At 40.0% G+C, this 14421-nt stretch overlaps 1 protein-coding gene across 1 annotated transcript; it reads left to right on the top strand.

Annotated features, from left to right (window-relative positions):
• Positions 1 to 8569: 8569 nt before the first annotated feature.
• LOC145008821 (NADPH--cytochrome P450 reductase 1-like) lies at positions 8570 to 13216 on the top strand. The gene is made up of 17 exons (XM_078967430.1): positions 8570 to 9103; positions 9209 to 9268; positions 9421 to 9497; positions 9867 to 9924; positions 10019 to 10099; positions 10198 to 10234; positions 10339 to 10408; positions 10497 to 10682; positions 10756 to 10848; positions 10954 to 11179; positions 11253 to 11336; positions 11420 to 11571; positions 11661 to 11757; positions 11837 to 12049; positions 12488 to 12610; positions 12725 to 12838; positions 12972 to 13216. The coding sequence occupies exons 1-17, from the start codon at positions 8747 to 8749 to the stop codon at positions 13050 to 13052; spliced, it is 2109 nt and encodes a 702-aa protein (XP_078823556.1). The 5' UTR covers positions 8570 to 8746; the 3' UTR covers positions 13053 to 13216.
• The last annotated feature ends 1205 nt before the right edge of the window (positions 13217 to 14421 follow it).

Genomic DNA, 14421 nt, shown 5'->3' on the forward strand with positions numbered 1-14421 from the left:
GATGAGGAGATCCGGCAGATCATTCATGAGGAGGTGGCTGCGGTCATCAGAGCAGAGATACCAGAGATGTTCGGGTCTATTAAGACCGCGCCGATCGAGACTTTCGACGAGCGTTATGCCGCTATTTCTAAGGCTGCTGTTGCTGCTGCTAGGCCGTAGGGTGGTGACGCGTTGCTGTTCCAGGAATTCAGCAACACGAAACCACCAGAGTTCGATGGGACCCAGGACCCGGTGGCGGCCATGAGATGAATTTCTGACATAGAGGGGTGTTTCTTCACTTGCTCATCCCCTGAGCATCTGAGAGTACGGTTCGCACTGAACCAGCTTCGCTTGGGAGCGAAGGACTGGTGGAAGTTTGTCACAGCACATTTTTCGCCTGCTGAGCTTGCGGCAGTGACCTGGGAGAGGTTCACTGCCATGTTCCGAGATGAGTATGTTCCCCAGGTGGAGCGGGAGCGGTTGGCCCAGGAGTTTCTTACCCTCAAGCAGGGTACTGAGTCTGTTACAGTGATCACCAGGATGTTTCACGAGAGGGCGATGTTTTGCCCTGAGCACGTGTCCACTGAGCAGGCACGTATGAGTCGATATTTGAGTATTTTGAGACGAGACATTCGGGAGTTCGTGGCGAACTCCTCATACCGATCATTTGCCGAGCTTCAGGCAAATGACCGGAAGAGGGAGATTAAGCTGGAGACCCAGGCTAGGGAGGAGGCTGAGTCTTAGGGGAGGGATCGGCGACCGGTACATTTCCAGCTGGCAGCCAAGCGAGCCAAGCCCGCTGATCCCAAATCAGGGAGCCAGAAGGGCCGCACTTGTGGAAAGTGCGGCAAGGGTCATGACGGAGTGTGTAGAGTGGGGTCTTGCTACAAATATGGCAAGGAGGGGCATATGGCCAAGGACTGCCCCAAGGGGTTTGCAGTACGTTTTCACTGCAACCAGACCAGACACCGGAAGGCGGAGTGTCCGCAGTTGCGGGGATCGGCTCAGGGAGCACCTCAGGGATCTGCCCCTTCCGCCAACAGAGCTACCGGGAGTGGGCCAGTGAAGGCCGAGGCGCCGAGGGCATGAGGGAGAGCATTTCAGTTGACCGCGGAGGAGGTCCGCGCAACGCCCGATGTCGTGGCTGGTATGTATTCTTTCGTGTATTTATCATAATGTTGAAATATTATGCTTATATTATGTTATGTGTAGGTATTTTTCTTGTGAATTCTATACCTGCCTTGGTATTATTTGACTCGGGTGCGAGTCGGTCCTTTGTATCTTTGGCCTTTAGTCAGCACATCAGTATTAGTCGCGAGGCGCTGAGTCGGCCTCTAAGAGTTTCCATAGCTGACGAAAAGGCGATATATGCCACGGAGGTGATCCGTGGGTGTATACTCGAGATTTTCGGTGTTGAGTTCCCGATTGATTTGGTTCCTATTGCCATGGGGGATGTTTGTGTCATCGTGGGCATGGACTGGTTGAGCAAGTTCGGTGCGGTTATCGATTGCGAGCGACAGCTAGTGACCATACAAGACCCTAGTGGGTGAGTTCTTACAGTGTACGGCGAGGGTACCCGTTCTGGATCAACATTTTGTTCGGCTGCTAGGGTGAGGCAGTGTTTACAGCAGGGCTGTAAGGGTTTTGTGGCGTACGTGTCAGATACGCGGGTTGATTCCAGGAGGCCGAGGTCGGTGGAGGAGGTTCCTATTATGCGTGAGCTTCCAGATGTTTTTCCGGAGGAGTTGCCGGGGGTGCCTCCCGTGAGGCAAGTAGAGTTCAGTATTGATTTGGTCCCGGGGGCCGCGCCTATTGCTAAGGTGCCTTATCGTCTTGCACCTCCAGAGATGCAAGAGCTATCATCACAGCTTCAGGAGTTGCTGGGGAAAGGGTTTATTCGGCCGAGTAGCTCGCCGTGAGGAGCGCCCATTCTGTTTGTAAAGAAGAAGGATGGTTTGCATCGGATGTGTATTGATTACCGAGAATTGAACAAGCTGACGGTCAAGAACCGTTACCCGTTGCCGAGGATCAACGATTTGTTCGACCAGTTGCAGGGAGCATCTTGGTTCTCCAAGATCGATTTGAGGTCTAGATACCATCAGGTGAGGGTACGAGATAAGGACGTCCAGAAGACAACGTTTAGGATGCGTTATGGGCATTATGAGTTTGTGGTGATGCCTTTCGGGCTCACCAATGCCCCGACAGTGTTCATGGATCTCATGAACCGGGTATGCAGGTCGATGTTGGATCGGTCGGTGATCGTATTTATTGATGACATTCTGGTATATTCGAGATCTAAGGAGCAGCACGAGGAGCATTTGAGGGAAATTCTCGGAGTTCTGAGATCATAGAGGCTTTATGCCAAATTCTCCAAGTGCGATTTCTGGTTGCGAGAGGTCCAGTTCCTTGGACATCTTGTCAACCAGGATGGAATATTGGTCGATCCGGACAAAGTGGAGGCGGTGATAAGTTGGGAGGTGCCGAGGTCACCCTCCGAGATCAGGAGTTTTCTGGGGTTGGCCGGTTATTATCGGAGATTCATCATGGATTTTTCTAAGATCGCAGTGCCACTTACTAGGTTGACCCGGAAGGGTGTTGCTTTTTCATGGGGCCCCGAGTAGCAGGCCTCCTTTGAGACGCTTCGCCAAAGGTTATGCGAGGCCCCGGTGTTAGCCCTCCCGGAGGGAATGGAGGATTTTGTCGTATACTGCGATGCATCGATTTTGGGGTTGGGAGTGGTAGTGATGCAGAGAGGGCATGTGATAGTGTATGCGTCGAGGCAGTTGAAGCCTCATGAGCCGAGGTATCCCACCCATGACCTAGAGTTGGGGGCAGTGGTGTTTGCCCTCAAGATTTGGCGCCATTATTTGTATGGGGTTCGGTGTACGATTTACACGGACCATAAGAGTCTGAAGTATTTGATGGATTAGCCCAACCTGAATATGCGACAGAGGAGGTGGTTGGATGTGGTTAAGGATTATGATTGCGAGATCTTGTATCATCCGGGCAAGGCTAATGTAGTAGCCGACGCCCTGAGTCGTCGGGCGGAGAGTGCCCCGTTGCAAGGTGTATGTTTACGGTTGACTGTGATGACTCCGGTGTTGGACACCATTCGAGGACCACAGGCTGAAGCAATGAGGTCGGAAAACCAGAAGAGAGAACGAGTTGTTGGTTTGATATCGGAATTTGTTACCGATGGTCGGGGGCTTATGACTTTCCAGGGGCGTATTTGGGTACCATTCGTGGGAGGTGCACGTGCCATTTTGATGGAAGAGGCTCATCGGTCGAAGTTCTCGATCCATCCCGGGGCCACTAAGATGTATCTGGATTTGAGGAAAGAGTATTGGTGGCCCTGTATGAAGAGAGATGTTGCGTGGTTCGTTGAGAGGTGCTTAACTTGCCGTAAGGTTAAGGCCGAACATCAGAGACCGCATGGTAAGTTGCAGCCGTTGGAGATTCCCGAATGGAAGTGGAAACAGATCACCATGGATTTCATCACCAACTTGCCAAGGACTGTTCGAGGAGTTGATGCAATTTGGGTGATTGTAGATAGGTTGACAAAGAGTGCTCACTTTCTTGCCATCAGTGAGAGTTCGTCTGCGGAGAAGTTAGCGGAGATATATGTGAGGGAAGTGGTGTCTCGGCATGGGGTGCCGATCTCGATTATCTCCGACCGTGACGTGCGTTTCACTTCCAGGTTCTGGAAGAAGTTCCATGAGGAGTTGGGTACTAGGTTGCATTTTAGTACCGCATATCACCCCCAGACCGACGGACAGAATGAGCGGACGATTCAGACCCTCGAGGACATGCTCCGAGCATGTGTATTGGATTTCGAGGGAAGCTGGGATACGTATTTGCCTTTGGCTGAGTTTTCTTACAACAACAACCATCATTCGAGCATTGGTATGCCGCCCTTTGAGCTGTTGTACGGGAGGAAGTGTCGAACCCCCATTTGCTGGGGAGAAGTCGGGCAGCGTGTTATGGGCAACACGGAGATAGTACTTCAGACGACAGAACAGATCCAGCAGGTCAGACAGAGGTTACTGACTGCACAAAGTTGGCAAAAGAGTTACACAGACAGACGCCGGTCCGAGCTTGAGTTCCAGGTCGGTGATTTTGTGCTCCTGAAGGTCTATCCTTGGAAAGGAGTGATCCGATTCAGGAAGAGGGGCAAATTGGGGCCCCGATATATCGGACCATTTTGGGTAAGGGTAGCCTATCGCTTGGATTTGCCGACAGGATTGGGGCAGATTCACGACACTTTCCATGTGTCGCAATTGCGGAAGTGTATAGCCGATGAGTCGGCAGTGGTTCCATTAGACGATATTCAGGTGGATGCGAGCCTGAATTATGCTGAGAGACCAGTGGCCATCAGGGATCGAAAAATCAAGGTTCTGAGGAACAAGGAGGTACCTTTGGTCTTGGTTCAGTGGCAACATCGGAAGGGGTCCGAGATGACGTGGGAACCGGAGCGTGAGATGCGAGAGCAGCATCCAGAGTTATTTGCAGAGTGAGACTTCGAGGGCGAAGTCTAGTTCTAGTGGGTGAGAATTGTAACAGCCCAGAATTTTCAGGTATTTATTTTGGACTTAATTATGGAAATTGTGAGTGGACTCGGCGAGTCGGAGCCCATACTCGCCGAGTAGGATCACGGATTTGGGTGCGGGTTCGCGTCCGGACTCGACGAGTCCAAGAGTGGACTCGGCGAGTCCACGCTGTGTGGTGAAACCCTAATTTCCGGGGTTTGCGGCCTATTTAAAGGGCCATATGGCCGTCATTTGTGCTCACCCAACCCTTAGAGAGAAACCCTTGAGAGATGGAACGTTTTGAGAGAGAAAGGGAGCCTTATTGACCTTGTGTGTGTGATCTAGCAAAGAAGGAGGAGGATTTAAGCAAGAGGAAGCAAAGGAGGTTGCTATTCAGTGGATTTGAAGCTTAGAGCATCGATATAGAGGTATGAATTCGATCCATTTTCTGATTTGTAGAGTATAGGGAGATCTAGGGTTTCTTATGGACATTTATGGAATGATTTGATGTCAAATAGTCCCCTTCTTGTGTTGAGACTATGGATCTGGATCCATAGAGGTCCAGAGAGCCTCACTCTTCCAGCTTTATGTATAGCAATGGACTTTATGGCCTTGAGATATAAATTGAGACAAAAACATCATTTAGGGTCATATAGAGATTGTATGGGCATCAAGATAGTGACTTTACGTGCTAAATAAGCTTGGAGGGACTGGATCTATGGGTTAATGGACTGGATCTGACCTCATGAACAAGTTTTAGTCATTGCATGGCACGGACTCGCCGAGTCCGAAGAACAGACTCGGCGAGTAGTGTGAATGTTGCCCGATCATACAACGTGTGGTCTTGCCGAGTTGGGAAGGGTTGACTCAGTGAGTCAGGGGGAAATCAGAGTGGACAGGTGGACTGAGTCAAGTTGGACTCGCCGAGTTGTTCTTGAGACTCGACGAGTTGAGTCGTGGTGGCCCCACAACTCATGCCAGGTGGGACTCGTCGTGTTGGGGGAATACTCGACGTGTCAAGGGAGGATTTCAGGGAAATTAGTGTATACGCTTAGACTCGCCGAGTCGCTATATGCACTCGCCGGGTCCGGTCAAAGTTGATCGTTGACCGTTGACCAGGGTTGACTTTTGTTGAGTTATCAAGGAGTAGCCAACCTTAGTTGGGAAAGTGTTAATTAGAGTTGTATTGTGATTTAGGAGGACTATAGCTCGGGAGATCGAGCGCTAGTGATTTCAGGACTTACGACTTATCGAGATACGCGGGGTGAGTCTTCTCACTACACTCTACCTTAAGTAGGTAACCAGAGTTATGTGACAGAGTATCTGTATGCTATGTATGTTATGTGTTGTACTGCATTATTTCTATGTGATTTATGCTGTGCATGTTTACAGAGTTAGAACCGGAAGGTTCACAGAGTTAGAACCTGAGGGTTCACAGAGTATGGGTGCACGGACCCACAGAGTCATAGCCTCGAGTGGCTAATATGTGTTATATGTGGTATTTTGGGGAACTCACTAAGCTTTGTGCTTACAGTGTTTGATGTTATTGTTTCAGGTACTAGTGACGACCGCGGGAAGGCGCCGACTTGATCCGTACACACACACACGGAGTTTATACATTTGTGATCTTGGGATTTTGTATTTACTTGAATTGGATAATTAATATGGTTGTTTTATGAATATTAAATGAATTATGTTTTACGAAAATTTGAAAATTTGGTTTGAAATTCACGATGTTACACAAAAAATATACATGTTATTTTATTGCATTCAAGTTTTATGTATGACTTATTCACAATACATTAAACCATATATAACCATATTAAACTACATAATTACCCTACTGCGCAACGCGCAAACATTCGTCTAGTGTGTGTGTATATATATATATATATATATATATATATATATATATATATATATATATATATATAGAGAGAGAGAGAGAGAGAGAATATATATATATATATAGAGAGAGAGAGAGAGAGTGAGAGAGAGAGAGCTAGGTTCATGTATTCAAAGTAATTATTGTGTTATTGTATGCATCAATGTAGGCCAATCATTTCAAAAGGGTAAATATGTAATTTTACATTTAATTAATTATGGTAAATATATAAATCAGTTAATATCCCTTTAATTTAGGAATATCAATTTTAATTAAAACCTATAATCAGCCAATCGCAAAAATCAATTCTAGTGAAGGAGAGATGGCACAGGTTAACATCGTGAAGAAGCTTTCCATGCTCGCAGTCGTCGCCGTCGTACTCTCGGTCGCATCAAGCTCCTGCACCTTCTCCCGACGCCAGAGCGGCCTTCTCTCTCCCTGCTTCCAGCGTAATGATTGGAACTTCTCTGCTTCTCTCCTTCGTCGCTATCTTTAGACCTTGGTTTTCGTTCTTCTATTTTCAATGATTTGATTATTCATTTCCGTTTGCAGACTGCCCCTGCTTCTTCGAAGTTTAAATTTTAGTGGTCAGGTGCGTCGTTTAGGGTTTGATCGGACCAATCGATTACACACCCCTGTATCGATAACAGGTTTGTATCGATAACAGGTTTGATTTCTATTCCCTTTTCTTTATTTCTTTGTTTTATAAATCAAACACCTAGCATTTTATATATGATTTACTTACCAATTTATGATCTTTTTCCATTTTGTAAGATGTTGTTTGAGTCTTTGAATGGTCTAAACATAGTTGGGAAGAATAGAAGCTTGAAATTATGCTCTAGGAAGTAAACCAAAAACTCTTATTAAGTATTTAGACTAAAGATATATGACCGAGCAGTTGACCAGAACTTACTACCAGTAGCGAAGGTAACATACGGAAGAACACAAAAACAATTCTATGGGAATATTGCACACTAGGTGTTTGTAGAAATGTCTGAAAGAGAACTTGATGTTCAAATTATTGAAGAACACAAAAATAATTTATGAGTTCGTTATTTGTGTTACTAAATTTTGTTTTATGTTTGTTGTATAAAAGCATTCTCACATAGTTTTATCGTTACGTAATTCAATTTCATGACATTTATTCTCATAGAATGAATGAAGTATATGATGATCAATGGCCCGAATGTTGGATGAATGTGTGTGGGATATACATGAACAATCCTCAATAGTTACCGTTCTTCCACAAAAATGCACTACTCATTGCCATATTATGTTAGATTAATCTATAATAGAATGATAATAGTATATGTAATATTATATTCCAATAGAATAATCTACATATTATATTTGTTTGTTATTAGGGACTGTTTCATTATTATAGAATAAAATATAAAGATTTTTATTTTTTTTCAAGGATGTGATAGAAAAAATTTAACTTGTATCTAAAATTTTGTTTATTCTGCGAGAAGTAAGACTATTTATTAATTTATGACTTGCATTTTCATAGAATATTATTATAAAAAGAAACCGGATATGATTAAAAATTATATTATAATTATTTAAACTCAATTAATTTAAAAAAAAAAAGCAGAATTCAAAAATTAAGATAATTAAAGATCCATTATAATCTGTAATTTTTTTTTTTAATTTGGGTTTCCTAATTTTAAGACAATGCAAATATACAATATTACCCGTCTTTTAATTAAATGAAATTATTCTATTTTTCTTTTATTTAATAATATAGGTAAATCACTTTCTTAAAATAAATAAAATATTTGGTTATATTGATACATACAATAACACAATAATTAGTTAAAATAGAATAATCTAAGCATATATATATATATATATATATATATATATATATATATATATATATATATATATATATATATATTTGTCAAATCTCAAAAATTGTTAAAATATAGTAAGTTTTATCTATATTTCTTTTTTAGATTATTAATTTAATTAAAATGGAGTAGAAATAATAATACCAATATGATCGAAGGCATATGTGATTTTGAGGGCGATCATAATAAAATATTATTTTGTTGAATGAATAAAAATATAAAAACATAACCATGGTTAATCATGGGTTAGGTGTGTTTGACCATTCTGGTTTGGTAGGCGTGTTGTCTCGGTGCCTCCTCTCTCCCCCATAAAAACCCCTCTTCAAGCCCAGACGTATCTCTCAACCACACCAACACAAAGCGTTAGAGAGAGAAACTAGAGAGAGAAAGTTCAACAAAGTTCTCTTTTTCTTTCCAATTTCTCTCTCTAAATCAGCGCTCACTTTCTGAATCTCCGGCGAGTACTTGTGCGGTCAGTTGAATCAGGTTGAGTTAGTGGAGAAATGCAATCGGAGTCCGTCGAAACGTCGCTGTTTGATTTGTTGACCGCAGCTCTGAAGGGGAAACTTATTGGCACAGTTAACGGATCGGATAGCGGAGACTCAACGATGCCGCCGGCTTTGGCGATGATTCTGGAAAATCGTGAGCTGCTGGTGATACTGACCACGTCGGTTGCTGTTTTGGTAGGATGTTTTGTTGTTTTGGTGTGGAAGAGATCTACGAATAAGTCGGTTAAGGAATTGGAGCAACCGAAGATCGTTATACCCAAGAGACGGGTGGAAGAGGAGGTTGATGATGGTAAGAAGAAGGTTACGATTTTCTTCGGAACACAGACTGGAACGGCGGAAGGTTTCGCTAAGGTGAACTATCGATGTCGATTCTCATGTCTCTTGACATTTTTGAAAGTTCGGTCAATATAAAGGCTTTCGCGTTTTTTTTTGACATCTATTCCTCTTGTTTTGAAGGCACTCTTTGAAGAAGCTAAAGCGCGATATGAAAAGGCCTCCTTTAAAGTAATCGATTTGGTGAGTGTTGACTTTTAGAGTACAGATTCAGATGCATATGGTACATAATAATTCTTGTTACTCGATCTTGCAGTCCTTGATTCTTAGAAACGTTGAATTTTACTGCTAGTTGAATCACGGATCATAATTATCATTATGTTTTCAATATGCAGGATGATTATGCTGTTGATGACGAGGAGTACGAAGAGAAACTAAAGAAGGAGTCATTTGCCTTCTTCTTCTTGGCTACGTAAGCATTTGTACCCATTTATATCTATTTTACTTTTTCTGAAAGAATAGTTGACTATCTTAAATCGTGGATCGAAATCTATCGGATCAATCTGAACCCGGCAATTAAGTTACTTGACCAAGTGAAAGTGGACTTTATTAATAAAAGGAGCAGATGCATAGAACTATTCAATAGGATCATGCTTACGCAACACTCTTCAACAGGAAATCTTGAAAATAAAAAACAATTGTTGCAACTTCCCTAGTCATCCAAAAAAGAAACTGTTGAAGTTTTCATGGGGTAGTGACTAGTGAGAGGAAGCAACCTCAAAGGTTATAGCAGGTTGCTATTTACCTATTAACTCAACTTGTTTGATTACTTCTTGTGTAGATATGGAGATGGTGAGCCAACTGATAATGCTGCCAGATTTTATAAATGGTTCACTGAGGTAAACATTGTAATGTTGCATACATCTTTTAGATCCATGTCACAAATCTATCCCAATCTGGATATTGATTTAGAACCTCTTGTTCTTTATACAGGCAGAAGAGAAAGTTAGTCTTAACAAACTTCACTATGGAGTATTTGGTCTTGGCAACAGACAATACGAGCATTTCAACAAGGTGACAAACAATAACCATCACACCTCCTTCTTAATCATTCAGCATCTTCTACCATTATCAGTTTCTGAATCTTCTTTTATTGCTTGTGGTATTTATAGATTGCAAAAGTGGTTGATGATGGTCTTGCAGATCAGGGTATGTTAAAACTGCTAATTTCTATCCATTATCAACTTATCAAGTAACAAATCTTCTCCTATTTCTTGTCACATCTCTAATGTTTATGTCTTCACCATTTTCAGGTGCAAAGCGGCTTGTTCCAGTTGGCTTAGGAGATGATGATCAATCAATTGAAGATGATTTTACTGCATGGTATTTAAAAGGCTTTTTTTTTCCTCTCAAAAAAGATAAAACATTTTTAATCCATTTGTAACATTTCATCAAAATCATGATTCTTCAGGAAAGAGTTAGTGTGGCCAGAATTGGACCAATTGCTTCGCGATGAAGATGACAAAGGTGTTGCTACTCCTTACACAGCTGTCATTCCTGAATACCGAGTTGTGTTTCATGAGAAATTTGATACATCTACTGAAGATTTTAGTCAAACAAATGGTCACACTGTTCATGATGCTCAACATCCATGCAGGTATTTGCAATGCTCCAAAACTGTATTCTAATTTTCTAATTTCTAAAATCTGACAATTTCTTTCTGTTTAAAGATCCACTGTGGCTGTTAAAAAGGAGCTTCATACCCCTGAATCCGATCGATCTTGCACTCATCTTGAATTTGACATCTCTCACACTGGATTAACGTAAGCTGCATCAAGAAACTTTTTACAAATAATTTATGTATGTTCTAACTTGTATGATTCCAAATTAAACTTTTGTGTGTGTGTGTGTGTGTGTGTGGTTTTTAGATATGAAACTGGAGACCATGTTGGTGTATACTGTGAGAACTTAAGTGAAGTTGTGGAGGAGGCTGAAAGATTAATAGGATTAGCAGCAGATACTTATTTCTCACTACATACTGATAATGAAGATGGAACACCAAATGCTGGATCTTCATTGCATCCTCCTTTCCCTCCATGCACTTTAAGACAAGCATTGGCCCGTTATGCAGATCTCTTGACTTCTCCCAAAAAGGTAAATGACTATTTTACCCTTTGTGTGGAATGAATAGCTAAAAATAACGAATGATTGCATATGTTAATTTCAGTCGGCTTTGATTGCTCTGGCTGCTCATGCTACTGATCCCACGGAAGCTGAACGACTCAAGTTTCTTGCATCTCCAGCTGGGAAGGTTTGAATTTTGAAATTTGGATCATAATTAAATCAAAATCTTTTTTTTTTATTTATTTATTTTAATTAATCATTCGTTCTCAGGATGAATACTCTCAATGGATTGTTGCAAGTCAAAGAAGTCTTCTAGAAGTGATGGAAGCTTTCCCATCGGCTAAACCTCCACTTGGTGTCTTCTTTGCAGCTGTTGCCCCTCGCTTACAGCCTCGATACTACTCCATTTCCTCCTCACCAAAGTAAAAAAATATATATATTTCGTTTCCCCAAAATATTCAACACAAATAATCTCAGTTTATTAATTATTATTTGTCATTACAATTTACAGGCTGGCACCTAGTAGGATCCATGTCACTTGCGCTTTAGTATACGAAAAAACACCCGCAGGACGTATTCACAAAGGAATCTGTTCAACCTGGATGAAGGTACTTTAAGTTCAACTTATTATAAATACATAAAAAAAATTAAAGTTTTTTTTTTTAAATCTTATTTATTAATTTACAGAATGCTGAGCCTGAAAACAGCTGGGCGCCTATTTTTGTTAGAACATCGAACTTCAGACTGCCTACAAACCCTAAAGTCCCGGTTATCATGATTGGGCCTGGAACCGGATTGGCTCCATTCCGGGGTTTTCTTCAGGAAAGATTGGCTTTGAAAGAAGCCGGAATGGAATTAGGATCATCTGTTCTTTTCTTTGGGTGTAGAAATCGCAGAGTGGTAAGTTTTAAATTTATATATTTTTAATGTCAAATTACAGAAACGCCACTTATATACATGGTTTCACTCCTTTACATGAAAAGCCTTTAAAAAGCCATGAAGTTTTGATTCTATCTTTGAAAAAACCATTGTGATAATACCAAAATAATATTAGTTATTATTATTTTATTATTATTATTAAAAGGAACCCAAATGATATTGACAATGGCTTTCCTTAAAATAGAATCAGGACTTTTTAAAAAACAGAATAAAAACTTGCCAGGTCATCAATGCCTATAAAAAAACTAAAAGTGATGGCTTTAATGCAAAAAAACACAAGTTAATTGGTTGGCAAGTAAATGGATGAAAAGGTAGTGGTTTTTGTGTTAATTACATATGCAATGTTTTGGTTTTTGTTGGAATATTTATATTTATAAAAAAAAAAAAATATATGAATAGGATTTCATCTATGAGAATGAACTAAACAACTTTGTGGAGAGTGGTGCACTATCGGAGCTTGTTCTTGCTTTTTCACGTGAAGGCCCTACTAAGGAATACGTCCAACATAAAATGACACAAAAGGTAAACAATTACAATGCTTCTTTTCTTGCTATTATAACTTATTTTAGTACTAAATATGTTGGTTTTTTTTTTATTATTATATTATATTATATTAAATTGAATCGTTATAAATAGGCTTCGGATCTATGGAATTTGCTTTCTGAGGGAGCCTATTTGTACGTATGTGGAGATGCTAAAGGAATGGCTAAAGATGTACACAGAACCCTCCACACCATTGTACAAGAACAGGTAACTTTTTCTTTCCTCATACTCTATTATTTTATATGCCATCCAAAGTTGACTTTTTTAGTCAAATCAAAGCGTAATTGTGGGGTCGTATCTGGTTGACGTATGTAATTGTATTTATTATATTTTTGTTCAGGGGTCTTTGGATTCGTCTAAGGCAGAGCTGTTTGTTAAGAATCTACAAATGTCGGGGAGATACTTGCGAGATGTTTGGTAATTCCAAGAGAAACAAACGTATGTGCCAGTGCCACCTGTTTTATGACAAAAAATATAGTTTTATCTTTTACATGTTTCTTTCTACAATCCGAATTCTTTTTCCATATCATTTTTTTGTTCTTGTATAATTTATATATAAGGATAAAGACCACCTTTGTGTCTCTATTTGTAATTGTACGACATCATGAATCGGTAGCCATGTGTAATAATAATAATAATAATAATAATATGAAGAAAAAAAATGTCTTAGAATAATGAATGATTGTTAGAGTTTAGCTAACTTAGATGAATACAATGTCCACCATAACGATTCAAAACTTAATCTCTAATCTAAAAATCAATTAAGAATGTGTTTGACACTCAGTGTTCGAAATCTTTTAAATTTTAACGTTTGACAAAAAGTTTTATTCAACCCTATAAGCTTTTAGTGTTTAGTTTAAATAAAATGTTCTAAATTCAAATGCTATTGCACGTAACATTTAAAAAAACGCTATTAACTACTTTTGTCGAATATTCCCTAAATCAATTTAATATGGATTCCACCAATAAAATTGTATCCTTCAATATAGGGATGAACAGTTTGTATCAAATTCCTGATATAGAATGGTATTTAGTACTCCAAAATCATAAAATTCGAGATCCGGTATCATTGGTGTCGGTACTAGTACCAGCACCGATAACGACTTAAGATTTGACCTTCGATGAAATTAAGTATTCGGAAAATCGGGAACGATACTAATCTACAAAAATGTGAATTTAATGGTATTTCTTGAACCACAAATGTGAGTGATGATGTTTCTCGAATAGATAGAACATCCATAGTTGGTAAGAAATACCAACTTACTTGCAACATTGTCACAGTATATTGTGAAAAGTAAACATACTATCATAGTTTGTGAAAACAACCTTCAGAGACGGTCTTTGAAAACAAACATAATTTAGTGAAAACAACATTAGGATAGGGGGTAAATAGAACAGTTTCACCCTCGTAATAGCAATATATAGGGGTACTTTCAAATGTTGATGACATCTATTGTAAAGTGTGCAAACAATGTTTTTCTATAGAACTGATTAAGAGAATAGGTTGTTTGGTAATATGAATATGTTCAACCTCACATAAATATTATAATTATCACTCATTCTCACTAATTAAATTTTCTATAAGGGTAGTATGAACTTTTTTATTATTAGTCATTATGTCATAATATGTTCTTGATACTCACATTTCGTAAACATTTGACATAATTAAAATCATACAAAAAAGGTTCATACTATCCTATAACTTAATTAGTGAAAATGAATGATAATGACAATAGTTATATATAAGATAAACATATTTACATTATAAAACAACTTATTATCTTTGTCTT

Source organism: Lactuca saligna, chromosome 8 (genome assembly GCF_052625555.1).
Source record: "Lactuca saligna cultivar CGN05327 chromosome 8, ASM5262555v1, whole genome shotgun sequence".
NCBI lineage: Eukaryota > Viridiplantae > Streptophyta > Magnoliopsida > Asterales > Asteraceae > Lactuca > Lactuca saligna.

What these genes read in the sequence shown, in the direction of transcription:
- LOC145008821 (XM_078967430.1), top strand. Translation starts at nt 8,747, where the DNA reads ATGCAATCGGAGTCCGTCGAAACGTCGCTGTTTGATTTGTTGACCGCA. An exon ending in TCTGTTCAACCTGGATGAAG is followed by an intron (nt 11,758 to 11,836) that starts GTACTTTAAGTT and finishes ATTAATTTACAG; the next exon opens with AATGCTGAGCCTGAAAACAG. An exon ending in ACACCATTGTACAAGAACAG is followed by an intron (nt 12,839 to 12,971) that starts GTAACTTTTTCT and finishes ATTTTTGTTCAG; the next exon opens with GGGTCTTTGGATTCGTCTAA.